The sequence below is a fragment of the Acanthopagrus latus genome, chromosome 24 (assembly GCF_904848185.1).
Source record: "Acanthopagrus latus isolate v.2019 chromosome 24, fAcaLat1.1, whole genome shotgun sequence".
NCBI classification, from domain to species: Eukaryota; Metazoa; Chordata; class Actinopteri; order Spariformes; family Sparidae; genus Acanthopagrus; species Acanthopagrus latus.
This window is the reverse complement of record NC_051062.1, coordinates 14,127,957-14,154,714: the sequence shown is the minus strand read 5'-3', so window position 1 is coordinate 14,154,714 and position 26,758 is coordinate 14,127,957. Positions and strand designations below refer to the sequence as shown.

General features: G+C 43.8%; 1 protein-coding gene across 2 annotated transcripts; it reads right to left on the bottom strand.

Annotated features, from left to right (window-relative positions):
- Positions 1-79: 79 nt before the first annotated feature.
- On the bottom strand, positions 80-23,523 carry LOC119015230 (glutaminase kidney isoform, mitochondrial-like). Of its 2 annotated transcripts, none has more exons than XM_037091054.1 (18): positions 23,053-23,327; positions 13,707-13,803; positions 13,333-13,451; positions 10,906-11,035; positions 10,731-10,810; positions 10,133-10,296; positions 8,959-9,017; positions 5,659-5,691; positions 4,823-4,881; positions 4,647-4,713; positions 4,483-4,533; positions 4,179-4,355; positions 3,952-4,083; positions 3,684-3,776; positions 3,192-3,253; positions 3,041-3,117; positions 2,859-2,922; positions 80-2,590 (listed from the first exon to the last, which is right to left on the bottom strand). In XM_037091054.1, the coding sequence occupies exons 1-18, from the start codon at positions 23,325-23,327 to the stop codon at positions 2,443-2,445; spliced, it is 1,887 nt and encodes a 628-aa protein (XP_036946949.1). In that variant the 3' UTR covers positions 80-2,442. The 2 variants fall into 2 exon arrangements, with proteins under 2 accessions (XP_036946949.1, XP_036946950.1); XM_037091055.1 differs by having other exon boundaries at positions 2,443-2,590; positions 13,707-13,797; positions 23,053-23,523.
- Positions 23,524-26,758: the final 3,235 nt, after the last annotated feature.

Below are 26,758 nucleotides of genomic sequence, written 5' to 3'. Positions count from 1 at the left end.
ACCTGAAAACACTTCTGCCGTCTGATGAACATTTATTCAGAATATCTGCTCTTTTGTCCAACAAAACACAGACGTCAGATTGATTTTTACACTTTTATTAAATGTTTGATCTGTGAATAAATATCTGAAGTGCTGCGACACTCAGGAAAACCGTCCGCCGTGAGCCGAAGCAGCATAAATATACATGAAGAAGAAACAGAACGACACCAAACACGTTACATTCAGAATACTTCAGTCGCGGCTGCACACAGACGTCACTTCATACGTACGACAGCTGAGTGAGCGGAGCTGCAGGTCGGGATCGGCTCGTTTCAACCCAAAACAGAAATCCATATTGCTGATTTTCATCTTACAATCATCACATTTCTATTGCTAATTGTTGCATCAAATAGTTCAGTTTTTTGTGCTTCATTTCTTTTAAATAATTTCATTCAAACCGAACGAGCTGATCCCAACCTGAGGGATAAAAACGTCGCACTAAATCGGACTGAGGATTGTTGATATCGCAGACGGTGGTCGCCTGGTTCAGTTCGCACAGAAACAACATCCAAACTTCAGGAACAAAACAAACACTTGTCACGAAAACCACAACTCTTCAAGTATGACAGATTAAAAAACAAAAACTCCAACGACAATCTGTCTGCGTTGTAAAGCTCCTTCGGTTTAGTTTTTAGTGTTTCAGATCTGCCGCGGGGACAGACGGACCTTCCTGAGTCCTCCGAGTGTTCACACACACACTTTCATAAATCATGTGATACATTACAGTCGACACTTTCTCTGCACAAAACCGTGATTTTAAGAAAGAAACGTTTAAAGTGTTACAGCATGAAACGAGAGGAGGCGGTGCACTCAACCAAGGAAAATATTTCAGGTTTGTTCAGTAGAAAACGTCAGACTTTTGTAGATTTAACATTTTTCTATCTCTGACTGTCTGTCGGGGAACTTTCTACGCTTCCCTCAGAGCATCGCTGCGAGAAACAACCAATCAGAGAGCTTCAAAGTTGGTTTCTGAGGTTGTTTGATGCTTTAAAATTTGCTTAAATGGCCTTTTGGACCAGTTCAGCAGCTGTAGTGGAGTTCTGGATGGGACGAACAGCCGCACCACTGAGTCCAGTTCTGCTCACCGTCTCTGCACTTTTTCCTCGCCACTCACGAAAGTGATCGATGGCTTTTGTTGTGAATTTGTAAGAAGCAGCTTCAGAAAATCTCTTCAGCTCATTTAAGAGCTGAATCAGCTGTTTCAGTGTTGATGTTTCACTTTAAGACGTTTAGAGTTTGGAAACCAGTCGGAACAATATTCATCTTTTCTCATATCGCATATTTTTGATATATAAATAATTCTGGTTCAGCAGTTTGGTCATTAATGGATCAACAGAAAAAAGATCGTTTTAGATTTTTTAAATCTTTCAGTTCTGTGGGTTTAATCAACGTTTGGCTGCACATAACTTCATATTTTCTGTTGTTGAGTGAGTCTCCTTTGACATAATTTCTCACAATTGAAAATATAATATGCAAAATAAAAGCTTAAATCTAACTTATTATGAAAACGATCGTTACACTAATCGAAGCTTCTGTCGGTGCTGGCAGTGTCACATCTGGTTTACAAGCTCAACTTTGGCCGACTTCATCACGTGTGTTTCCTTCAGTTACAACAAAATAAATATCAAACAAAAACAGTTTAATGGTAAAAAATAAAACTCCAGTTTTTTGGGGGTAAAAAAAAACAAACAGCTATTAGATAGCAAAACAAAAAAAATCATTCTTTTAAAACTCATTTTCTGTTTAAAGCGACAAAAATGTAAATATTAATAATTTAAACTGTCACGTTTTATTGTTTTTCTGGTTATCGGACGCCAGGCGAGGACTTCCTGTTTCAGACTACAGAACTACAACTATACACCTGTACGTATTTACACTAATACATCCTCATCTCACACACACGCACACACACACTACATGAATGTACAGTTTATCTTAAATAGATAAATATCACACACACACACACACACACACACACACACACAGTGTTTGGGGGAAGATACATTCCACCATGTTGTGATGATGAAGTGAGGAAGGTTTGTAACCGTCTAAATTCGCTCCTTCCTGCTTTTCAAAATAAAGTGGATTTCCCAGCCGCAGCTGAATTTACCCAGCATTCAGCTGTGTGGCTGATGGTTAAATACAGAAGGAGAACTGAAAGAAAAACATCGTCCTCACTCAGTTTACATACATCAACATACAAAAACCGACAACATCTACTAACACGATGAGGAGCTTTTACTCTGAAGGGCCGCTGGCTGCTCTAAAGGGAGTTAATGTGATGTTTGTAGAGTTTCCTGTCTGACCTCTCTGGTTTAAGACCTCTCTCCCCTCAGAGCGACTCGTCCTGGTTGACTTTCTTGAACATCAACCGTCCAGCTTCCTGTCTGGAGCCGTGTCTCGTCACAGCATCCCGTCCAGGTTCTTCTCTGCGTTCTGCTTGTCGGCGGTCGGTTCCTGAGGGCTGTACTGGGTGTGGTAGTCGCGGAGGATGGTCACCACGTCGTGGTGGCCGAAGTGGACCGCCTCGTCCATCGGTGTGTTTCCCCACCTGCAGCAGTCAGAACAGTGTTAGCTCAGTTAGCCGTGCAGCTAGTGCAGCTTTTTTATGTTTTCAACTCAAATTCTTACGAGTTGCACCTTTAAAGCCAGGAGAACTACAACTACAGGTTATCTTTATTCTAAAACGATCTCTTTAGTTGTTTTTTGGGGTGTTGTTAATGACAAGTAAAAGCAGCAAATCCTCACATTTGCAGTTGGACACAGATTTGCTTTCAGCTAATCGATGAATCAAGTAAATCTCCAGGAGTTCCTGTTACCTGTCTTTGGGGACTGGGTTGACCTTACAGGCCTCCAGCAGGAAGCGAACCACCTCGGCATGTCCTGAAACACAGACGGAAACACACACATCAGCTCCCTGAACACACACACACACACACACACACACACACACACACACACTGATCATCAGACACATTAACAGCAGTATCAGTGTTTTTACCTTCAGCAGCAGCCACATGCAGCGCCGTCCTGGAGTCGTAGTCCCGCTGCTCCATGTCCATGGAGGACAACGCAAACCTGGACAAGACGACAAACGTTAGATAAAAAATGGCTTCCTCATCAAGAGATGAAGAGAGAGAGAGTTGGTTTACCTCCTCAGAGCTGAGACGTCTCCGGTGTAGGCAGCAAACAGCAGATTGATCACTGACTTCACCTGAAACACAACAACAAACACGTTAAACAGACAAACTTAACAGTTTCTCCACTAAATAAATACGTTTTTGTTGCCTGCTGTTACAGATATTTGCCACCAGATGGCGCTGTGCATTAAAAAAGCTCCACACAAGGTCAGCGAGCCTCCCGGCCGCTGAGGACAAGGTGGGAGGAAGTGACGCAAACTGTCTGAAAAATGTTTTACTGCGTTAAAGTGACGTTACAGAGACTAAAAATAAACCTCCAGAGAGTGACGATATCACATGATTTCTGCAGTTTGAGGACTTTAACAGGAGGAGGAGGAGGAGGAGGAGGAGGAGGAGGAGGAGGAAGAGGAGGAGGAGGAGGAGGAGGAGGAAGAGGAGGAGGAGGAGGAGGAGGAGCAGGAGGAAGAGGAGGAGGAGGAGGAGGAAGATGCTGTCAGGACTCACCCTCTGGTCTCCTCCCTCCCTGCGAGGATCCAGTTTCTTAGCGAAGTGTCTCAAGTTGTCGTAGTTGTGAAAGTTACAGAGAGAAACCAGATCCTGAAACAAGAGAATCAGCTCATTCATGGACTGAAACGACTTCTATTAAAGTACTTTGTTATAGTTTTAATATAATACTCTCAAATATAATCAGAAGAAAAGTGAAACATGCAGCATCGACACTTATATCATTTGTCTAAATTAAAAACGCTGTTGAACGTGAGACAGTCGTCACCGTGCAGAACTGGATGCCTCTGACACTGTTGCCCAGCTTGTCCAGCGGAGGAGACCAACACATGATGCCCATCACGTTTGGAACGACCAGCAGGATTCCTCCAGCGACGCCGGATTTAGCCGGCAGACCGACCTGGATAAGAGGGAACAGAAGAAGAAGGACGCCTCGATTAAAAAGTCTAAAGTATTCCAGGAGTGATGCTGAAGTCTGATGAGCGAGACACTGACGTGGAAAGCGAACTGTCCTGAGAAGTCGTACATGCCGCAGGAATGCATCAGACTCAGAGTGTTTCGCACCGCCTCCGGGCTCAGGACGCGCTCGCCTGTGATTGGACAGAAGCCGCCGTTGGCCAGAGTGGCCGCCATGACGCTGGCGCTCTCACAGGTCACCTCGATGGAGCACAGCTGATGGAAACGATCAAGACAGGGTTTATTTTATTTTAGCGATTATTACTGTCGTCTTCTTGTATATTCAAACAAAATTTGGAACTTGAAGGATATTTTTTTTTTTGTGTTTCTGAGCTTCATTCACCTGGAAGTAGAAGTCGAGGATGGAGGTCATGTCTGTGCCCTCCGGGAAACACTGCAGGAACAAAAACACCGTCAACAGCTGCTGCTGCTTCTCTGCAACTAACAAATAACCTTCATCGCTCTAACGGACAAAATCAAATCTGCTAATCTGTACGCTGACTTTACCTTCTTCTCCTTCAGGTAGTAGCCGATGGCAAAGTTTCTGTCTCCAGACTCTCGCTCCGACTGGAAACTGGGACACAGAAGAAGAAGAAGAAGAAGATCGTGACTCAGCTCAGGTTATACACAAACATCGTCTACATCAGTGAGTTTGATCTGTGGCGATGTGCTGTTTGACTCACGTGGCGTTGCTGAAGCCGACGTACTCGTTTCCTGCCAGTTTGTTCATGAAGTTCATGACCTGCAGAGCGAAGCAGCGGCAGACGTTAACGACCCGCTAATTGAGAAAAGTACTGACGGTGTAAAATATCACAGTGAAACAGAAGTGGTTTAAACAGGCAGGAACTGATTATTTTGGCCACTAGAGGGCAACAAGTGGTCAGAGCATCACTGACACATCAGCAGCAGCAGATTAAAATGTTTCTGAAATCTACAGACGACCAATTTTCTCTCTTTTAGCTCCGTTTTTGGTCTCCTCCCCCTCCTGAGGGAACTCTCTGCCTCTTTAGCAGCTGAGTACGATGCTATGCTAAGCTATGACAAATAAACTGTTGAGATACTTTACAGATATTTTCTTGATAAATCATTTAATCATTTGATCTATAAAATGCCCGAAATAACGTGAAAATGCTCGTCATCATTCCACAACGTACATGATGACCAACAGTCCAAAACCAAAGATTACAAACAAGCAAATATTCATTATAGTTTCCATAACGACTCATTTTTGTTGCCATTTCTGCTTTTTAAATGGACTAAAATTACAGAAAATATGTTTATAAGCTGATATTTTTTATATCTATGAATGTTTTATATAATATCCTGAAAATATTTGACTTTGTCTTTTAAACATCAAACTTTTTTTATTTCTTGTTTAGTGTCCTGAAGAAAAACATTTATCTGCTAAAATAATAACACAAAGATGACGACAAGCATTTCTCACTTTATTTCATGCATCACACATAAAGCTGCAGTCTAAAATCCTCCTGAAAAGACACAACAGCACAGTGACACTCACATAATCGAACTTCTCGGCGTTGCTTGCTCCTTGCTGAAACACAAACAGAACAAACACAGTATTAAAACCGAATCTCGCCGCTTCACGCTGAACATCAAACAGCGACCCAGTCATGACATTAGCACTACCATGTATGATCCAGATCTCTATGATATTAAAACTACGACAAGTGCAAGTTTACATCACTACGGTTTGTAAATCAAAAGCTGAGCTCGTCAGTCATGTGACCAATCAAACCAATCGATGAATTAAGATTAGAGGTGGGAGGGGCTAGCTGGAGATGGAGGAGGAGGTGAAGTAAAACAGTTAATCCACTCAGATAAAAAAACACCATCATGGAAAAGTATCAAAGAAAAATATTTCAGCTAAACTACAGTGAGAGAGTTTTAACTACTGATCAGGTTTGTGTCAGTCTGCAGGTGTGTTTATGTGGTGTGTGTCTACAGCAGGTGAGGTGGTTTCACTTTAAGGTGCGTTCACACTGCGAGCTACATGAGCAACAAGCCACGAGACGTCTTAAAGGGACACGAGGCCGAGAAGCTGTGAACTGTTAATTACTCCAGCTCGTTAAATGTGAATATTTTCTGGTTTGGTTCTTCTCCTATAACCTGGATTATGTCATTGTTTTCAGAGCAGAAAGCCTGAGTTACAAACTGACGTTTAGCATTTAAAATAAGTGTGTTTTCATGCAGATACGGTCCAACAAAAGATGCTATTTATTGCATGATTGTAAATGCAGGATCCGTTGTTTCACTGTACAATTAAAAACTAAACTTCAGGATATTTTGACCTCTATTACTTCTTAATCTGTGTCCTGTGATCCCAGCAACTAAAGTGTAATACAGTTCTTAATGACTGGAATCCACCACTACAGCAGTCCAAACATTTCCTACAGCTGCACATTAAAACTGCATTTTGTGGACTGAAACAACAGCGAGCAGCCCGAGTTAACGTTATCAGGCTCCCTGTTAGCAATCGATTTAATCTGAAATATTACCAAATATGCGTTTTGAATAAAGAAACTCTCCTTATTCTTGTCACGTGATAATTGAAATCTGAATCTGTTGCTGGCGCTGTACAGGGAAAACACTTTCAGTTTGTGATTGTAGCATCCGTCAGGTGACTAAAAGTTCATTAAAAAAGCTAAATAAGTCGAGCTGACTACGACGGTGCAACTTTGATTTGTAGCAGGTTGCACCCAGCATCACCACAAGTAAATGTCTTTAAACCTGCAAAAACCAAAACCAGAACAACTCAGACTGAAAGATTAACAGTAACAGTGGTCCAGTTATGAGTATACAGGCTGGTCTGACATGTCGCGTGCAGTGTGAACACACATCTTTAGTTTATCGTCTGCAGCTAGAAACAGATTCTTTGAGGAGATTTTATCTACGAGCGTCTCTACTGTCGTAACTCAAAAGGATGACTGATAAAGACGAACAGAATCAGTTAAAGTCTGAGGAAATTAAAAAACAATTAACTCAAAGAAACAAAAGAGGTCCTTCTCTACAGAGGAATGGAGTATGATAGAAACCCAGCGTTTATAGCGGTGCTGTTTATAATCCAGGCGTATAAACAGCTTTGGAGGATGCAGGTGAAAAGTATAAAAAAAAAACAAAAAAGCCACATTGAAACATTCATAAAACAGCCATGTGAAGGCTAAAAGCTTCTCACAAATCCAGACAAAAGAGGGGAAAAATAATTAAAAAGGAAAAATTACCAACGTCATTGACCTGTTGCTGTGGTCATAATTTCCCAAAGATCCTAATGCTGTAAAATATGCAACAACACATAAAACCACACAACGAGCCTTGAACAGGTAACATTGCAAACGAGTGTGAAATCTGAAGTGTAGATCTAAGAATCAGAGAGGAGAGAGGAGGCGGGACGCATGCACAGAAAAACCTGGTTTGATCATCGCGATGCAGCTACGCAAATCTCTACAGTGATTGGTTGGGATTCAACAGAGGGGGAGTGTGATTGGCTGTTCACATCAGGCGGGAACGATCGACCGGATCTGGATTTCTGATCAAGCTACAAATCTCAAATTTAGAAGTTTCTCCTGGTCGTCGCTCCTGTTAGATGTGAAGACAACAGCTGGATGATTCCTCCGCTCATCCATTTATCCACAGCTGGTGTGAAATAAAACACTGATAAAAAATAAAATAAAAGCTACTGTAAAGCTTTGTTGTTTGAGACACAAGCCTTTTTCATTACGTCCTCTCAACGCTGATGTTCTGTTTGAGTTCTGAGCCCAGCTGTGGGTCATTTTCTGAGATGAGGCTAAAACCTGCAGTCTGGTTTTACTCTTAAAATCCATTTGGCGGGTCAATAAGTCTGGTGCTGAAATCGGCCTGTTGCTGAAGCTGACGGAGCAGCCGACACTGTAGCGGAGATTCAATTCAGATTGTTTAATGTTGGTCAGGATGTTTAAAAGACACAGCAAGTGTTCCTCTGCAGAGAACTGAATTCAGAAACTTCCAGACTCTGAAATCTCATCTATCAGTTTAGGATAAAACTGGATTTATGGCGTTAAGGGAGACACAAATCTTAGGATCGCGATGTAGCTGCGATAAAACTGTCTGAACTGAAGAATTTCTGACATCAGTATCACGAGACAGTGAACAACCTGAACTCCAGGACGTCGTGATTAAAAGGCTGCTCGCACCAAAACTGTGGAGAGAAGCTGCAGATCGTCTCTGTGTAATTAAACTGCTCGTCGCTCTGCAGGGAAACCTTCCTGATCCTGAGTGTTCGCCGGAGGAGCGACGGGGTCAGACGCACCGACGGTTTTTAATTTTTTCTAATTGAGGTGTTAAATCAGCAGGTGGTGCTCTCGTGTCTCCAGCAGCTCCCTGAGCGAGCGTGAGGACGTTCACTGCAACGCTCACAGGTGGACCAGCAGTTTCTGTGATTAAAGCCGACGCTGCTCGCCATCTCCGCCCACTCGAACTGTGTGTGTGTGTGTGTGTGTGTGTGTGTGTGTGTGCAGGATATCCGAGCGATGCTGCTTTCAAACCAAATCCCCTTTCAGCATGATTATCTATAACCTTAATCTCCCCGTATACAGTAATCTGGCGGAAACACGTTCTCCAGACGATTATAATTCTATTTCATACAGTTTCCTCTGCGGTCCGACTTTCTCTGACTCTTTCTTTTTAGCTGCTGTTAGACACAGAAACAACTTTCTCTACAATCACAGACAGTCACGAGGGCCTGAGCCCGATTTATTCTTTCGTATCAGCTTCTAAAATACAAACTTCTTAATGATTAATGATGTGGCATGTTAATGCAGCTTACCTTGATGAGGGAGGTGCAGACGATAGCGCCGGCATTAACCATGGGGTTGTGTGGTTTATCTGTGGATGATGATACACGTTATTACCAGCGCAGAGAAATGTTTGGAAGACTTCACGCCGGAGGTGAAAACATGTCTGAGTGAACATCAACCTAACGAGGAAGGTAACGCCACAACATGATGTGGTGATGATCCCACATTTCCCCTCTGTGGTTTAATCTTCTTATGCAACAGGCCAGAACAATGTCAAAAAAAAAAAAAAAAAAGCATCTAAAAATAAACAGCTGGAATATTTCCGCTGCCGGCAGAGTTCTTTGCTCTGTTCGAAAACAACAAAGAGCGGAAACCTGGAAACTTTCTCACCAGACTCCATTCAGAAATACGACGTTTTTACACAAACTGCAGCTGAACAGGAAGCAGCGACGCGCTCACACGCAGGGCTCTCAGTAACATTCAGAAGATCTGATTCAATGTATCCTACATTTCCCATGATGCAACAAGACAGGGCTTTCTGAGATGACCTTGATGACATCACAGTGACCTGACGGGAGGTCACGAGCTCAAAACATCATGCAACTGTTTATACAGGCACGACCGGTGCACTGACTTTAAAGGGTAAAGTTGGTGGAATGAGCCTTTAAAATCCTGTGAACTCTCCATTGATTTTCTGCTTTTTATTGATCGTTTATGAGACTAATTCTTCAGTTAAATGTTGAATCCAAAAAATGTTAGAAAATAAGAAGAAGATGATTCAAGGTGTCTTTTAACGTCACAAAAACACATTTTGGACATTTTTGGCTTCATAAATGACTTAAATAATTAACTGATTATCACATTTGTTCAACTTTAAACCTTAGAAAATGTCCAGTGAAACTGCATCTGTTCACCTGGCGACCTACAGCTGATTGGCTGATACAAACAGATTTTGCAGGACTGACGTGAAGAATAAAAACCTGCAGATCTGTTTGAAAGCTGAACGTCTTTTTCCCCAAACGTTACAGAACCGTAACGCGAGCAGCTTGTTGTACTTCATCTGTGATATCATCTGTTTCTGACTCCTCTCGGTTTTATTCTGCCGCGCTGCTGAAACCTCTCATTAACAATTCATCCCGGCTCCATAGCAACAGGCCCGGAGACGGATCCTGTTACAGCGACAGAGTGCGAGTGTTTCCTCACCGTCCTCGTTCAGGAAGAGCTTGTTGAACCGCAGGCCGCTCGGCTCTTTGCCGATGAAGCGGTGCACGTACTCCGTGCCGTGGTCGTGGACGGCGATGGCGTATTTCAGCGGCTTCACGCACGACTGCAGACAGAACGGGACCTTGGTGTCGCCGACAGTGTGCCTGAGGAGGAGACAGATATCAATCACACAAGATGAAACTATTCTAATGTTCCTGACGATATTCCATATTCAATTTCACTCTGAATACAGAGAAGTTGTATTTTAGTCTGTTATGTCTTGCATAAAAGGTGCTCTAGGAATAAAGTTTATTGTTATTATTTCAAATGTCAAAGATTTCTTTTGATTGCTGCTTGTCTCACATTTAATCTTTTATCCCTCGTAGTTTTAGTTGTTGACAGACTGGACGCACACTTGTGGAAAAAAATCAGTCATTGTTTGAATATTCAGCATGTTCGTCTCGTCTCGTCAACGAAAACAAAAACATTCTGTTAATAGTAGTTTTTATAATCAAAGATCTATTTTCAGCTCGTCATCGTCTCGTCTTAGCTGTGAATTAAAGGCTGTAGAATCAGTGAATCAGCAGGTCGGTCGTACCTCTGTCCGTCGACGGTGCACAAGGCGACGGCCCACAGATCCGGGCTGAAACGGGCCAGCTGGGGAATGTAGTCGGCCACCTACAGCAACACATGACACGCAGAAATCCTCTTTAAAAGCACATTTTTATAATCAGGCTCATGACTTTTATTACGGCACATGCGGGATCACTCACCTGCCCTCCTGACATGCTCTTAGCGTTTTCGTAGAGATCGTCGATGTGGGCGCTGAAGGACTGGAAGTCCGGGATGACAAACTTCTTCCTGAAGGCCTGAGTCAGCAGGACGATGTTGCTCTGGACACACCTGAGACAGGAGAGAGAAACCAGGTGAGGACTCCAGTCCAGACTCCAGTCCAGACTCAGGAGAGCTGCTTCTATTGTCTCTGAGCATGTTTCTCCTCCCCTCAACACTTTCTTCATTAGACAGAGGAGAGGTTGGCTCTGTACAGGTGAGTACTGAGTACTTGTTCTGAGGTTAGAGTCCTCACAGAGTTTACAGTTAAGCCTAAAACTAACACTGGCTTCACACTCGTCACTCAGGGTCATAAATCTTCCCTGAACTGGTCCAGTTCTTCACACAGCAGCTGCCACTGAGACACATCTGCTCCTGGATTTAAATATCATGTAATCAAGTGTTTTCTTCTGGGAACCTGCGAGCAAACGCTGGTTCGCTGCCTTCACCTCTGAATGTTTTTATCTGAGCGATTACGGAGCTCGGACAGTAAACACACGACTCCTCTTCACCAGGCGGGTCGGTGAGGTGGAAGCGGTGCCTCTCTGGTAGCAGAGAGATTTGTGGCTCAGCTCTCTCTCTGCATCAGACCCTGTGTAATCCCTGCAGCACAGGATCCCTGCACAGACAACACGCCACGCTCACGTGCCTCTCTCTGAGCTCTATAAATAAGCCTGGGGAGCGGATGTGATGGATCCCGGCCAGGAGAGGCGGCGTCGGGGTCTGTTGGCTGAGGATTCAGCTCCCTGGTGAGCTGTCATATGCCCCGACTCGCCACGACGCCGCTACGCAAGCTGTCACCCAGTTCTGTCTCAGCATCGTTTCCCCTGGCGGCAGCGGTGCTGAAGCAGCCGGGTTTCACACTGTTTTACTCACACAGACGTGTTTCCAGCTGTGGTTTCAGATGTTGTAGCTAAACGTGATTCATACTGGTGCTGTGTTACAGTTTCCATCTAATTATAGCGACTTTTTTAATGTCATATTTCCAAATTTAAAAAAGGAAACTAAATCTTAATCTGGACACGTTCAGTCAGAATGAATTTTGCCAACTATCCAGATCATTTTGTGTTTTCTATTTTCTGGTTTCTTTCCTCCTCTGTGACGGTGAACTGAATGTCTCTGTGTTGTGGACAAAACAAGACATTTGTGGACGTCTTCTGGTTCTTTAGGAAACACTGATCGACCTTTTAAATGTGTGAAAAAAGGTTTAAGTTCTCCAGAAGGAGCCGTGTGAAGTCTGATGAATGTCTCTGAGTCAGCGTCATTTTGAGCTACATGTCTGAAACTGAAACAAATCTGAAAGTCTCTTCTGCAGCTGATGAAGCATAACAAACCCTAATCTCTAGCTAAGCTGCCTGAGGTCAAGTTGCATTGTGGGTAATGTGGTTTTGACCAGCAGGAAGAATCCATTTAGTAAAAAGGATGATGCTGACAGCGGCGAGCAGATTTCTCACCAACACTGACGACTTCCTGCTTCTTTTGATCATGGTGACATTCAGAACGCTGCTCCGCCACACGAGTCTGTGGTTTCAGAGCAGCGACCTTGTGTTTTACCGCACGCTCGCAACAGAACTGATTCGACCTTTGGTGTAGGTCGGGCGAAGGTCGCTCTGTGAGCCGGATGACGGCGCTTGTTTCATCTTTTTATCAGTTCCATCAGAAAAACCACTGATCTGTCTTTAAATGTCTTCAACAGATGTTTCATTTTATCACCAGACGTGAAGATGCTGCAGTTTACACATGAAGACATTAAAAACACTAAACTAAAACATGCTGGAGGACTAAAAGCTTTTGTTCCTCAGCCCCTGGAGCAGAGAGGAACATTAAATAAAAGCCGTTAATCAGAAGTTACAGCCTTTGTGTTAATGTTCATTAAAGAAAACACACTCAGGTTTTCTGTGAAACACCCTCGAAAAACGTCTTGTGGGAACATTAGCGAGGGTTGCTAATTTGCTAACAATCGTATCAGATAAAGATCCGATGTTTATCTCACTTCTTCATTTGCAAACTGCTTTGTTTCCTCAACACGGCGCTCGAGTGGATCCTGCAGGAGGAAAACCTCAACAACGTGACCGACCAAGTTCAAACTGAGGAGTGATGAATAATTAACGTCGTGCAGGAAACCTTTTCCTGCCGCAGGACTCTGACCAGCATTAATAATTCCTTTAATAGACTCTGATGAAAGATTGATGCTGATAGTAAAGCTGGAACAGCAGCAGGATATTACTGGAAAAGATAAATACAAGTTTCTGAGTCTTTATAACCTTGAAAGATCTACGTATCAGGACGATGGCAGAGTTTTAAACAAGCGTGGAGCTGCAGGGATTCGTCTCCTTGGTTGCACATGAAGGGTTCAAATAAAAACCTACTTTTTGAAGAGGTGTCGGTCGAGCGCCCCGTCAGACGTCGTCTTCACGGTCACCTTCAGCATCTCCATACATTCTTTCAGCCGAGGGTCTCCTGTGCGAAGCCCCGTGGATTTAAGAGCCTGCAGAGAGAGAGAGAGGAGGGAACATGATGATCAGGACGGACCTGACAACAAATCAATAAAGCTACGAGCCGTGAGCTGAGACTCCTGAAGAGCCTGACAACAGGAGTTATCCTGCTCATAATTCAACCAGGAGACATTCACTGCCTCAAGTGAGCCATAACTCCTCCAGTAAAGGCCTCTCCTTTTATTTTATAAGGATCTAGTGATTCCAAACATTAATCCTGGGCGATGTTTCCTGTTCTGACGACTCACTGTGGTGAACTTGTGTGCAGGGATTTTCTCCTGGCCCTCTGCGATGGTGTAGAAGAGCAGGTCCTCCAGGCTGGGCAGGATGCCGGCCTTCCTTCTCCTGCAGGAAACACACAGGGAAAAAACACACCGACAGAAAAGTGAGAAAAGAAAGTCGACAGTTAGGTGGAAACATGGAGGGGAAACTGCAGCAGAGGGAGGAGAAGAAAAAGCTTTTTGACCGCGAGGAGAAGCTGTGAGTAATAATCAAACACTGCACTGGAACACATGACGTCACGCTGACCTTATTCAGTTTACAGCCAGTGGAAACGACTCGCTCGGTGCAGGTGTTTCCACAGGTAAGTACGCTGGAATAAGGCCAATGTAGCGTTAACTGTTTGTTGTCTACTTGCTAGAACACCAGCCAGGAACGATTTGGTTTTTTTTTTTTTTTAAAAGCAGATTAACTTGACCCAGAATGAAACTCTCTACAGCCCTCTGGATCAATCCTGGGGACAGAAGCAGCTCATGAAGACCAGGACACTACAAATATTTCATGACAAGTAACTCAGTGCTGCTGCCTTACGGGCATCTTCGTCCACGCCGACTGAGGTGGCGGTGTCGCAGTGAACTGTGATGACGAGGCCTCTGGCACATCAGTGCAGAGTTGTTCAGTGGCAGAGAAACGACCACCAGCCTCAGACTGACCGACTGTGCAGTCTGAGCTGTTGTCGGTTAAATACCCTGAGATGAAGCTCCTAGCAACAACATCACCAAGTCAACGGAGCTGAGCGAGCAGCGAGGTGTGAGCTGAGCAGGACCAGACTGTGATGCTTTAGTTTATTGTCAAGTCTCTGCTTTTTTCCAAATGGTGTCGAGTCGGATACACACACGTGTTTCTCAGATGTTAGACAGATGTTGCATTGGAGAGACGCAGTGTGGTTACTGTGCTTTGGTCAACGTCTTTCTAATTAACAAACGTTAACCACACTGTGTCTTTCCGGCGCCTTTCCAGATGGTTCTGCTGAACGAACCATCTGTTATGTATTCAGACAAACATTTCTTGTATATGTTTTTATATTATCCTCTAAATGAAATATCATGTAGAGTTACAGATGATTCCAGTTTTATGTCATGAAATATCTGCTCAAAGAAAACAGAAGGAGACTCACTGTTGTAGCTTCAACGTGCTCACAGGCCTCATTGTGCTCGACGGGCACTTCACATTTGATTTTGAAGCCAGTGAATGTGTTTATTATCTCCAGTCCTGTAACTGATCGTTCTGATGGACATTATAACGTGGCGTTGCGGCCCGGCTGGTGTTCTGAGCTTCCACACTAAGTCGTCTCTGGGAGGAAAGTTAGTAGCGTGTCAGGAGGCAGATGGGGCGAGCAGCTCACAGCAGGCTCTCTGCTATGATTCATATCAACACCAAATTGGATTTGTGCAAAGCTCTGGGTGCCCAGGCGCACGCTGTCCTGCAATGCATCATGGGGCACGGGCCTGCGCGCTAGGAGAGGATGTCTGGAGGTGAAGCGGCTCCTCGCAGCAGCCGACCTGACATAAAGCTGCGTTTGCATCCTCGGAGACATGAGAGCAGAAATCTAGCAGTTTGTCACGACAGCCTCGGCAGTAACAGGGTTTCCTCTGCAGCGGTTCAGGAGCAGTGAGCCATCAGGAAATGAAGACCGTGAAGAGGTCGACTGAATCTGGAGGTTTTCATACATTAATAAAATCCTGAACCGTTTTCTGGATCATTGCTTCTCCTTTCTTGTGTTCAGACAAGAGGAGCTTATTCTATATTTTACATTCCTGCCAACAAATCCCAGGAAAAGACCCAACAAATGTCTTTTAAACCCACTAAATATTTCCTGGACCACTCTGGTGAAGAATAAACAGAGGAAACACTGAGACCAAGTCTTTGACCGTCACTTCTATTTGCACTGACGGTTCCATGCAGAGTCGGGCGTCAGAAATTCAGAGGGAGAAAAACTGGGCTTCAAGCCGAAACAAAATAAACTCTCCGCTGCAACAGTCACGTATTCAACTCCAGTTTATTAAACCTTCAGAGCTTCACGTACTGTTTCCCAGATCCCCGTCGCTACATGACACAACAACAACCTCCACGCTCGTAACCTCCACGCTCCAACAGTAATCTGTTCACTCAGCACGTGAACGTCAACAAGCGAGCAGCTGTTTCTCTCTCTACTGTTGTCAGCACGGTCGCCGACGTCATCTCACAGCTGTGGGTGTCTGAACTAATTCGCAAAGTTCAATAAATTATCTTAACTCTCTAAATAAACTCACAGGATATCAAGAAAATGAATATTCTTCCAAATTAAAAACAGAAAAGAATGAAAGTTTCTCTCTTTTACCAAACTAGATCGATCTTAATTTCCTCGTTAGTCTTTCCACTATTCCAACTCTGCTTGGGTCAAAATAAAAACTTAACTCACTGAATTACAAGCGAAATAAAATCACCAAAATAAAATGACAGAAATCACCCAAGAAACCCAACGAGCAGTGGACTTGACAGCTGATATTTCTGTCCAGTCAGCAAACCAGGATGTCAAACTGAAGTCCTGAATTCTTTACATACGAAACCTGAATTTCTGACTCCAAGACTCGAGTGTGGAGCGCCAAGAAGTTAAAAATACAGTTCAGAGGAGGGCGAGACGTCATATCACGATCTAAGATCTAAATTGCGCTGATCTGCAGGTCAATCAGAAGCCGACTGTTGTCAACATCTGACATCAGATCGCCCGACCCGACTCTGCATCGTCACGTTGCTGCGTCTTTACAGAACCTGCAACGCTGTTCGTTAATCGTTAGCGAGCTCGGATCTCATTACTGAAGATGCCTGCTGGTGAGGAAGGAATACACATCAGAGAGAGTGTGAGGAGGGAGGGAGGGATGGGAGGATGGAGGTGAGGTAGAAAGGGGGAGGGGCTTCAAGCGCAGCCGCTGGGAGGAAGTGAGGTCATTTCAAGGTAAGAGCGTTAATCGGCTTTCTGCAGAAAACCTCTACTTCTACAGGAAGACAGATCACTAAAGAAAAACCACTAAAACTAAAATAAAAAAATAGAAACATACTTACAAATGCAAAGCAAGCAGATCAACAAGAGGGAGAGAGAGTGCAGAGGGAACAATACTGAATTAGTTACAGTGAAAATGGCATTTACAGAACAACATGAACACTGAGGCAAACACACAAATACTCAGATGATCATTAACGATTAATCGATTACGTCAGTCTGAGTCCAGATTCTCTGATTCCAGCTTCTTACGTGTGAATACTTTCTGGTGTCTGAACATCTTTGGGTCGACTAAACTAATCGATTAATCCAGAAAGTAATCGACAGAATAAATAAATACGTGATAAAACAAACATGGAAAACGACGGCGTCGTGTCGTAAACCTGGAAGAAAATCACATAAATTGATGAATCAAAGAATCATAATGTGCAGTTTACTCACTCGGGACCAACATGAAGCAGCAGCGGCTCGTTTAGTATCTACAAATAAACTTTGACTCAAACCTTAAAGTCAATATGGTTTGAAATATACTGAAGCAGCTTGTTCTGTTAATGAGGCCTGTGAGGGAGCATCAGCAGCAGCAGCAGGTTAGAAGTGTCCACTGGAACATCTGGATCACCTCGTTAATCCACCTCAGCTGCTCTCGTTAGCGCTCTGCTGCCTCCCTCTCTGAGCTTCCAAAGGTCAGCAGTGAAAATAACTCTGTGCTGCAGAGAAACTGAGGCGATTCCTGATATTTAGAACAAAACCAGGGAACAGAGCAGCGCTTTGTCTCAGTCTGCTAGATGTGCGTTAGTTCCCAGGTTTGTTCTCCAGTCCAAGATCGTGACACAAGGAATCCAGGCACGTCCCCGTTAGGTTTCAGGTTTCAGTTTGTCAAACAGTCTCGAGATCGAATCTTTAGGATTCACTTTGGTTAAAGTTGAGAAATAAGGTGATTATATTTCAATTATCTGTGCAGCCTGAGGGATGATCATGAATATCCTGCATGAGAGGAGTTTAGCTTGATAGCATTCATTCCTAGAAGTACTTCCTGAAAAACACTGGATGTGAGGAAGGACTCCAAACTGAGCCGATCAATAGTTTGGATGTTTGGTCACAGGTCAAGATGCTGACAGCTGATTGGACAGCTGGTGCTGAGGACCCTGACAGCTGATCAGAGGTCAGAGCTGGTGTCCATCGTCACTGATGTCTCCTGTCTGCTGTGAATCTGGAGTTTTAAAGTTTTTACAGCATTCTGTCAGTATATTCTGTTCCCAGCTCCTCCAGTTTGATGCTTTGCTGTGTTTTTTAGTTTCAAATCATTGTGAATTTAAATTGTTTGAGTGCTGGACAATAAAAGATATTTGGGGACATTTAACGAGCAAACAATCAGATTGATCAGTGAGGAAAACATTGACTCCACGCTGTGTGATGTATTATAATGTGGATAAAGACTCCAGTGTTATTTCATTTATCCGACAGTCAGTGAGGTCGGCTCATATCGGCGCCCCGAGGTCAGCGTCTGATAGAGTCGTCTGCAGCGCCGGCTGTATTTATTGGACCCGATCGATGCCGCTGGTCTCGCGGCCTCACACACACGTCACGAGGGTGGAGGCAGACGTTAAAGTGGCAGCGTTGAGAGGCGGCGCTGCACAAATCAATCTGTGCGAGTGACTCATCTTCTCCTGGAGGCCCTGACAACTGCCGGGCAGCACGCCAGCTTCCAGGCTTTGCTGCAAAAAACCTGTGGATGGATGATGTGGGCGGGATAAGCTCCAGCGTTACAAACACTTTTAACCCCTCATCAGCCGGAGAACAGCCTCGGGGCCCTCAGGACCAGACTGGAGTCGAGGCGGAACGCTGTCGGGGGCCCTCGGGACCTCGAGCGCCCGTCCTGGATATTATATTTAACAGATCTGGTCTGATTTAGTGACTCTTAACCCTCGTTACTCTTCATGTCTGAGCCCACAGCAGAGCGGGAGAGTCCTCTGCTGCTCGGGGACGGATGAAGTAATCTGCTGATTAATCTGTTTGTCTAGAAAATATGACTATTTATCAAAATTAACCCCGAGAACATCAACTAGATGTTCAATGTCAATAATATTTGACTATTTTTGTATCAAAACACTTCATAGTTAGTGTTTATCCTGGTTTATTTAATATCTAGTTATCTTATTTAGGTTGTCTGTGTTTTATTTTGTGTATAATAGATGTTTATAATGTTTTAATATTCCAGGAAGTCAAAGTTACTTCACTGAATCTGTGATGCTGTAGCTCACCTGTGTAGAATCAGTAAAGTTTATCTTATTATCTCATTAATCTGCCATTTTGATTCAGTTGTTCAGCCCCAAATCACTCACTTTACTATCTTGAGAGATGAGAAAATCTGTAAATATTCAGAAGTAAGTCATTAAAACCAGTGAATGTTTGTTCCCTTTGCTTAAGAAATGTATTTTCTATGCAATAAACTGTGGAAAACGTAAAGACATTCACTGTCGAGGATAGAAAACAGAGAGAAGCAGCACATCAGAGAAGCTGCAGCCGGAGGAATGTTTGACATTTCTGCTGGATAAACGTGATAAATTGATTTTCAAACCTACACACGACCCAGCAGCACAAACCCACCAGACCTTCTTAATTCAGGCCAGAAGACTAAATGCCTCAGCCGGGTGTTCAAATGATGTGATGACTCAGCGCCTTCTACAAACTCAGAATAAACAGCCAGTGTGTTTCTCGGCAGCAGCTGAAGGTTTTATTCAGACTGCCGGCGCAAATCTCCGTCACTCGTAACGAGGAAAACAACGATACATGAATCCAGAGTAGGAACGTCTGTTCTGGGTAGTTTGCTTTGATAATTACAATAACTAACTGGTTAATTATTCTGACAAAAAGCAGAAAATGTTAGCTTGTCTGCTCGGGCTAGCTTGACTTGTAGCTTATATTCCTTGATCTCCAGGAGCTTTTCTTGTTGTCACAGTAGCTCTCGATGTTGTAACACACTCTGGTTTTAGGTTACGTTCATGAACCAGGTCTCTGAATTCCTCTACCACGCTGACCAGAGGATCACACTCCTCCCTCCTGGCTATCAGCAGCGTGATCTGTGGCTGCGTCCACATTGGAAAGCTGCATCACCAGCGAATGTAGACGACTAAAACAACCAATCTGATCTGTCTGCAGAGTGAACGAAGCTGTTGTTCCTCTGCTTCATCCTGCGTGAAGCTGCTGCTGATTTCTCAAACACTGATCTTTACTGCGTGCTGAGACTCAGATTAACCTCCGGGGGGAAACTAGACGCTGCTGAACACCAGTCAGCTGAGCAGAGTGACTGCCTAAACATGGCCGACCGCTTAAGCAAATTGTCCGTGAATGGAAACAAATGGGACAACGTGGGCCTGCAGGGCAATGAGGCGGTTTATTACCATAGAAACTCTGAGGGGAGGATCCAGCTGCTCTGAGTGTTAAACCAAGAAAACTGACACTAACATCTTTATCTGGACTTAACGTGCTTCAGCAGCTAAAGCTAACACCAGAATACCTCCACACTGTGTCTAATACATCGTCAATAACCAGATTCCTGCGGGAGCTCCAGCTGGATTGATTCGGTCCAGATTGTGAGATATGTGAAGCCGTTCGCCTGTCAGAAGAAGCATCGCATCACAATCCAGACTGATTTCCATCTCATTAAAACAAAACACACGACAGACTGCATGCTGGGAGAATACTAATACAACCACCGACCAACCAGAGCCCGCAACATGAATAACCATCTGTTGTACCTGTCAGGGAGGTCGAGGACTTCTGGTTTTACATGTCGAGCTTCAACATGGAGGAAGGATGCTTGTAAATATTGAGATTCTTGTCAGCAAACAACAAGCTGGTGAGAAGAAAGTGAAGTATTTAAGAAGCCGATATGAATATTGTATTTCACGACCACAGGCAGTCTTTGGTTCAAGCTTCTCAGCAGCTTTTCTTTATTCTATCTATTTTTTATTTGGGGCTGTTGGGCAGAAAACGAGCAGCCTGAGGAGGCAACTTGGACATTTTATGGCAATTTTATAGACAAAACTCGATCGATTGACAACAGCAGATATGAATCATGGTTGTTTTCTTCTTGTGGTTATTTACAATCTTTAAACTGGCAGCAGAGTTGAATGTTTTCGGACAGTGACTGTTTCACATCTCTGTCACGACTCATTTAAGAAGCTGGAATCAGAGAATTTAAGACTTTGTTTACGTTACGTGGAGCACAAACAGGCCCAGAGCCAAATCTAACTAATCATTCTGAAGTGATGTCAGTGTGTTTGAAGAGGAATCAGGAGGCCTCGTGTTTTGGTGTTTGTGGTCACTGAACACTTCCACTGAGAGGACTCTCATCCTCTCTCCTCCATCAGCACTCGCTGCTCCCTCCTGTTGAACGATCACCTCCGTCACACACACTCAATTACAGCCTTCGCTCGACTAACAACGCCGCAATAAAACACTGATAACCACGATGTAATAATCCTCCAACTGACACTTAAATGTCAACAATGGCCTCTAAATCATTCTGCTTATCAGACACAGGAGCTGAAGTATGTAGCTGATTGTTTTCACTGCCTCATTATCTATCAAATATGGAGATTTCCTGCTTTTCTCTGTTTTATATCACATTAAGCTGAATATCTTTATGTTTTGAGTGGACAGAGCCAGAAATGAACACCTTCAGTCGCAGCCATACATCCTATAAACGCACTTTAACCTCTTTAATTGTAAAACCACGTGGGCAGGATCAGGTTATCAGTCTGTTCTTGCAGATTGTCTCTCAAATGTTGTTCTTCTTTTACCATATTTGCTTGTTAAAGCATCACAAATGCCAAACCAGGACTCCAAAATACCAAAACAAGTCACTTAAACACATCACGACCCACTTTGAGGAACTGGAACAGACATTTTCTTAACTCTCTGACATTTAAATCACTTGCTAAAACACCATTTTTGCTGCTCTTAGTTTATTCATCTGTTTTTAAATCCTCTGATGTGATCAACCAATTCTTTCTTTTTCTGGGATTTTGCCTGTTTAATGCCTTTTTACTTGCATTTTTACATTTTCTGCTCCGTCTTCTTGTTTTTACTGACCTTAAACACGACTTTCTTGTGTTTGGCGTGCTATATTATCTTGCTTTTGCTCGTTTCTCACAGCAAAAGCAAAGCTGATTATTTTAGATACTAACACTCAACTGATTAATCTGGAAAATCACGACAATGATCGTATGTTGTAGCACCAAAACACGATCTGCTGGTTTCAGCCTCGTCACTGCACAGATTTAATGAACTTTAACCGGTTTCTGTTGTTTCTTGCACTCATTGCATTTGATTAATAACTACAAATAATAACCTCTGGGTGTTTTTTTAGTTCCAGTGATGTCTGACCTTCATTAGACATTGAGTTGAGGCTTCCTCTGCCTGCAGGATGCATCACACTAATTATAGCAGACATTTAGCATTTCTGTAGTTATATTATGTTTGTCAAACGTTAGAGGAGCTGGTAACAGATTAATGAGTCTGTGAGTTTCACCTGCTGGACTGTGGATGAAAGCTTCTTGCTGCTAGTCACGACACCTGGAAAGCTGCACATGCATGCTTCCATTTTCGGACATCAGCTAATTTATCGCCTTTCTGTTCCTCTTTTTACATCAAGGAAAGTTTAATCAGAAGCTCTTCACTCACAGGCACTCATTAACATTACAACTGAATAATACTGGTGTTCAAATAATGATAATATAATATGTTCTTATAGCTAATTAGCTATCACGCCCTGGTTGCTACCTACCGGAGCGCACTGAGCTGTTCACCGGGTCATTCCTGTGCTGACCCCCGCGGATGAGCGAGGTGTCACCGGCCGCTTCTGGCCGTGTTCCCCCTCCACTACAGCCACGACGAGCCTTGTTAGCTTAAACCCACAGTGCTACACTGGTTAGCTGGCTGGCTAGATCGTCCATCCGACCGCACATAATCTGAGCTAGCTAGTTAAGAGCTAGCCTCTTTGCGTGGTGCGCTCATAGACGCCTCAACGCCGAACTCCGTTTGTAAAAGTCAACAACTTGATTTTAAAGTAAAAAGTTGAACGAAGTATTAAAGACATTTAATAAAAAGTTGATATTAGGAGCCAATCTTTTATTCGGCATGTGTTCTGCGTATGAAAATAAATGTATTATCATGATAAATTAAATTTAAAGAATGGCTCCCTGGTGTCATCAGCTTTCCATCCAAGATAATCGCTCCACTAAATTGTGACATTTTCTTATGAGATTCGGCAATTAGTAGCGCTAGCGGCTGACATCTTCTCTCAGACCTGGAGGGTTAACGTTACTCACTTTTCCGCCGCAGAGTCCTTGGACGCTTCATTCTGGCCGTCACCTTTGGAGCAATAGCCTCTCACGGCGTGCCTCCTGGAGAGCTGCGGCGGAGCTCTCCACCCGGCAAAAGCCCTCCCTCTGCCCGGCGACCTCCCATCCAAAGCACCGCTGCCGCTGCTGAAGCAGGCGGAGGCTGCAGGTGCCGCTTTCACACCGACTCTACCTGTCAACGGACGCTTCAGCGGGGTCTGAAATAACTCCTTGAGCGCTACCGCTGACCGAAAATGTAACATTTCAATCCCGGGGAGAAGAGAAGAGTATCCGGATGGTGTGAGTGCGGTAAACCGGGCGGAGAATCAGGGAACTATCGGGCTCAGCTCCTGCTGCGAGTGTCGGCTTGTCCTCGGTCGAGTAACGGTCCTCCGGTGACTCAACACACAAGCTCCCCCTCCGTGACTCAACCTACCATCGGCGCCGCGAGCGTTGTGATTGGTCGACGAGAACGCTTATCCGCATCTGATTGGCCGAGAGGGCTGTCAATCATCAGAACTGCCTCGCCTACTGCTGGGTCGTGCTCTCCCCATCATCTCCACAGTCAGCGAGGATTTTACAAAGATTACTCAGATTTACTCACTTTTATAATGTTTTAAAGACGTTCTACTTTATTTTTACGATTTGTACGATCATATATTAAAGTTCAGAGAGGAGACGTCATGGTAAACTAGGCTATATCACAGAAACAACTTTGATTTTTAGCTGCCAAACAGAAAAGTTTGATGAAAAAAGTTCAATAATAACCAGCAGTTTATAAAAACAAACCCTTACTCACCTAAAAAGTTGACTAGTATGCTGTTAATATAAACTTTGAACATGAACAATTAACTTTGACCCAACAAGACAGGTTAACATCAGGAAATGTTCCCTCAAGGTTCCCTGAGGGAACATTAGTTAAAGATATTTTTAAAATATATATATATTAAAAAAAACTTTAGAAACATTCTCTAAAGATTCTCTGAGAGTGTTTTTGTGTAACCTTCAAATGACCTGCAGAGAAAGTTCCCTAAAATAAGCTTCAGATAAGTTCAAACGGTTGTATTTGAAAGCTCTGTACAGAAACTTTAGGGAACATTCCTTGAAGGTTCTCGTATGTTGCCTTCAGGAAATGTTCCCTAATAGTTCTCTGAAGTGTATTTGTGCGTAACCTTCGGAGAGCTTTCCATGACTGTTCCCTAAAAGCATTATTTCCCTTTTGATTATCCTAAATGTTCTTTTATTAGAAACGTGTTTTGCATTTCCTCATTTGTACGTTTTTTTTTTTAACCTGGACTCTGTTGTAAAAGCAGCTTTGTATTTAAATTTATTTTTTAACAAAGGCTTAAAATGAAACAACCTGCTGCATGACTGACGCTTCCAGCCCTGATGATGTCTGAGTGAGTTAATGGCCTCTGAGATCTGTGTTGTCATGTGTTGTCTGAGTGTGACACCATCTGGACCGGTTCGGTACTGCGCCCACTGGGCCTGTTCCCTCAGCAGATGGCGTCTCTGGACTGAAGTGAGCACTCACAGCACCACCTGCTGGTCAGAAAGAGATGAGAGGGTTGTTTTATCAGACATGCAGCTCTGACCTCCTCTGTGATTGTATTTCTTGTACTTTTATATCTCACATCTTTTATTTTCATTATATGCAGCATTCAACATTTATTATGATAAGAACTGTTTCTCAATCAGCTCATAAATTGAGGAGAAGTCAAGTTCTTTTCTTTCCCTGCTGGCAGTGAAACAGACTTCATGATGCCTCCACTGAACTGGACCTGAGTCAGATGGCATTTTAATGTTTGTTTTGACCTCCATCGCGCCCCAGGTGGGTGGAGTTTGACTCGCAGTATAAAATAATGACCTACAAAGGAGATTACTCACTGGGAAGTATTTTTGGGAAGTGGCTCAGTTTGCTTTTTTTTCTGTGGCTCCTCAACTTTTTATCTGACTTTATCTCAGTTAACTCCGCCCACCAGGAGCTCCAAGGAGGATAAAACAAACAGATTCGTGCTGACTAATAACGCCTCACTTGGAGCATGAAACATTCATGAATTTGGACTGAATGCACTGGAGGAAACCCAGAACCTGCTGCTCACACGTCCACGTAATCAGGTCGAGAGTTAAAGGGGAATTCCATAGAAATGTTGTCGTTATTTTACTGGAATCCACACATTTATTTTTAAAAAATCCAGAGCTTCAGTCTGACTGAGATCACCAGCCTGGTTGTTGCTGCACACTGTACGGCCAAAAGTATGTGGACACCCCTGTTAAAGGGACAGTTCACGCTCTAATAAAAAAAATACACATTTCCTTCCTACTTGTCATGCTTTTTTATCCATCTATGTAGTTTTGTTGTGAGTTGGTGATGTTTAGAGATCTCCGCCTTCTCTCCGATATATTGGAACTATAGATTGCATTTAGCTTGTTGTGCTTGAAGCAGTTTCATGGAGGAACTATTTAACGGTAGTAACACTTCTAACCCCTTTAAGTGTTGTGATATAAAGAGCAGAAAACATACAAGTTAGGGGTTTGTGACCCGTTTGTGACCAAGAGTGAAGAGTTCCCTGTTCTGTTGACCTTTTCCTAAACCTAACCAGGGTAAGCTGGGAGTGACAACGTGTTGGCCTCTACTCATGGATGACAATACTAACTAACACCTCTCATCCATGAGTAGATGCCCTGAAGTTTCCCCTGTAACCTCTCCAGGACACTCATAAGAAGAATAGATAAGAAAATCAGTTAAATTTAACATAAACAAAACTTTGGAACAGTCGCGTCTTCTCTCAGTCTACAGCTCAGTGTGATTTATTTGACATTAGTTATTTATCCATATGTAGCAAGAGGTGACTGAATGAAGTTAAACCTATAATGTAAGGACACAACTCAGCAGCATAAATACAACAAAGATCGAGTTGTTTTCAGACGTCTTGATGCAGAACTGCTTCATATTTCATCTTTAAACGTTCCTGGTCTGTTCTCTAACTGTCTGTCTGGAGAAGTCTTGGCTGTAATCTCTACGTGTCACTTGTTCCAGCAAACAGCAGCTCTCAAAGTTTGATTTTGTGGCAGAAATCCCCCGTGAGCAGCTGCATTTTCACTGCATGCAGCAGTAAAGCAGAAAACAAAGGAAGGAAGGAAAAGGGAGACAAACAAGGCGATCCCTAACGAAGCTGCAGGGAGGAGAGGCGATAATTCACCAACACCCACACCTTCTCAAAAGCAGTCAGCTTCCTGCTCCTTTCAAAATGAGGGTGATGGGTGCGCTCGGCAGATCCCTCCCACGCTGCTTAGCGGCTGGCTTCCGCCCACCGCCCGTGGAGCCGCCCACCTCCAGCCGTTGCCACGGCAACACATCATCATCAGTGACTTGCACTGGAGGAGGAGGAGGACAGGGAGAGGGAGGGGTGGCTGGTTTGAGCGCCGAGCCGGGCTGCCACTGTGAACGCCGAGCAGCATGGGTGTTCATGAGGCGAGCTATTCTCTGGAGACGAATCTGAGTGTGTGTGTGTGTGTGTGTGCGTGTGTATGTGTGTGTGTGTGAAAGGGGGCGAGAGAGGGAGGGAGAGAGAGAGAGAGGGAGAGAGGATGATGGGAGGTATGTGAAAAGGACCTGCGTCAGAGTGAGTCATCAGCCAGTTTCACAATGTGTTGATGTGACGCTGATGCAAATGGCCTGCGCAGGGATTCA

What these genes read in the sequence shown, in the direction of transcription:
- LOC119015230 (XM_037091054.1), bottom strand. Translation starts at nt 23,327, where the DNA reads ATGTTACATTTTCGGTCAGCGGTAGCGCTCAAGGAGTTATTTCAGACC. An exon ending in ACTACCTGAAGGAGAAGAAG is followed by an intron (nt 4,534 to 4,646) that starts GTAAAGTCAGCG and finishes TTGTTCCTGCAG; the next exon opens with TGTTTCCCGGAGGGCACAGA. An exon ending in GGGAGGGAGGAGACCAGAGG is followed by an intron (nt 3,254 to 3,683) that starts GTGAGTCCTGAC and finishes GTTGTGTTTCAG; the next exon opens with GTGAAGTCAGTGATCAATCT.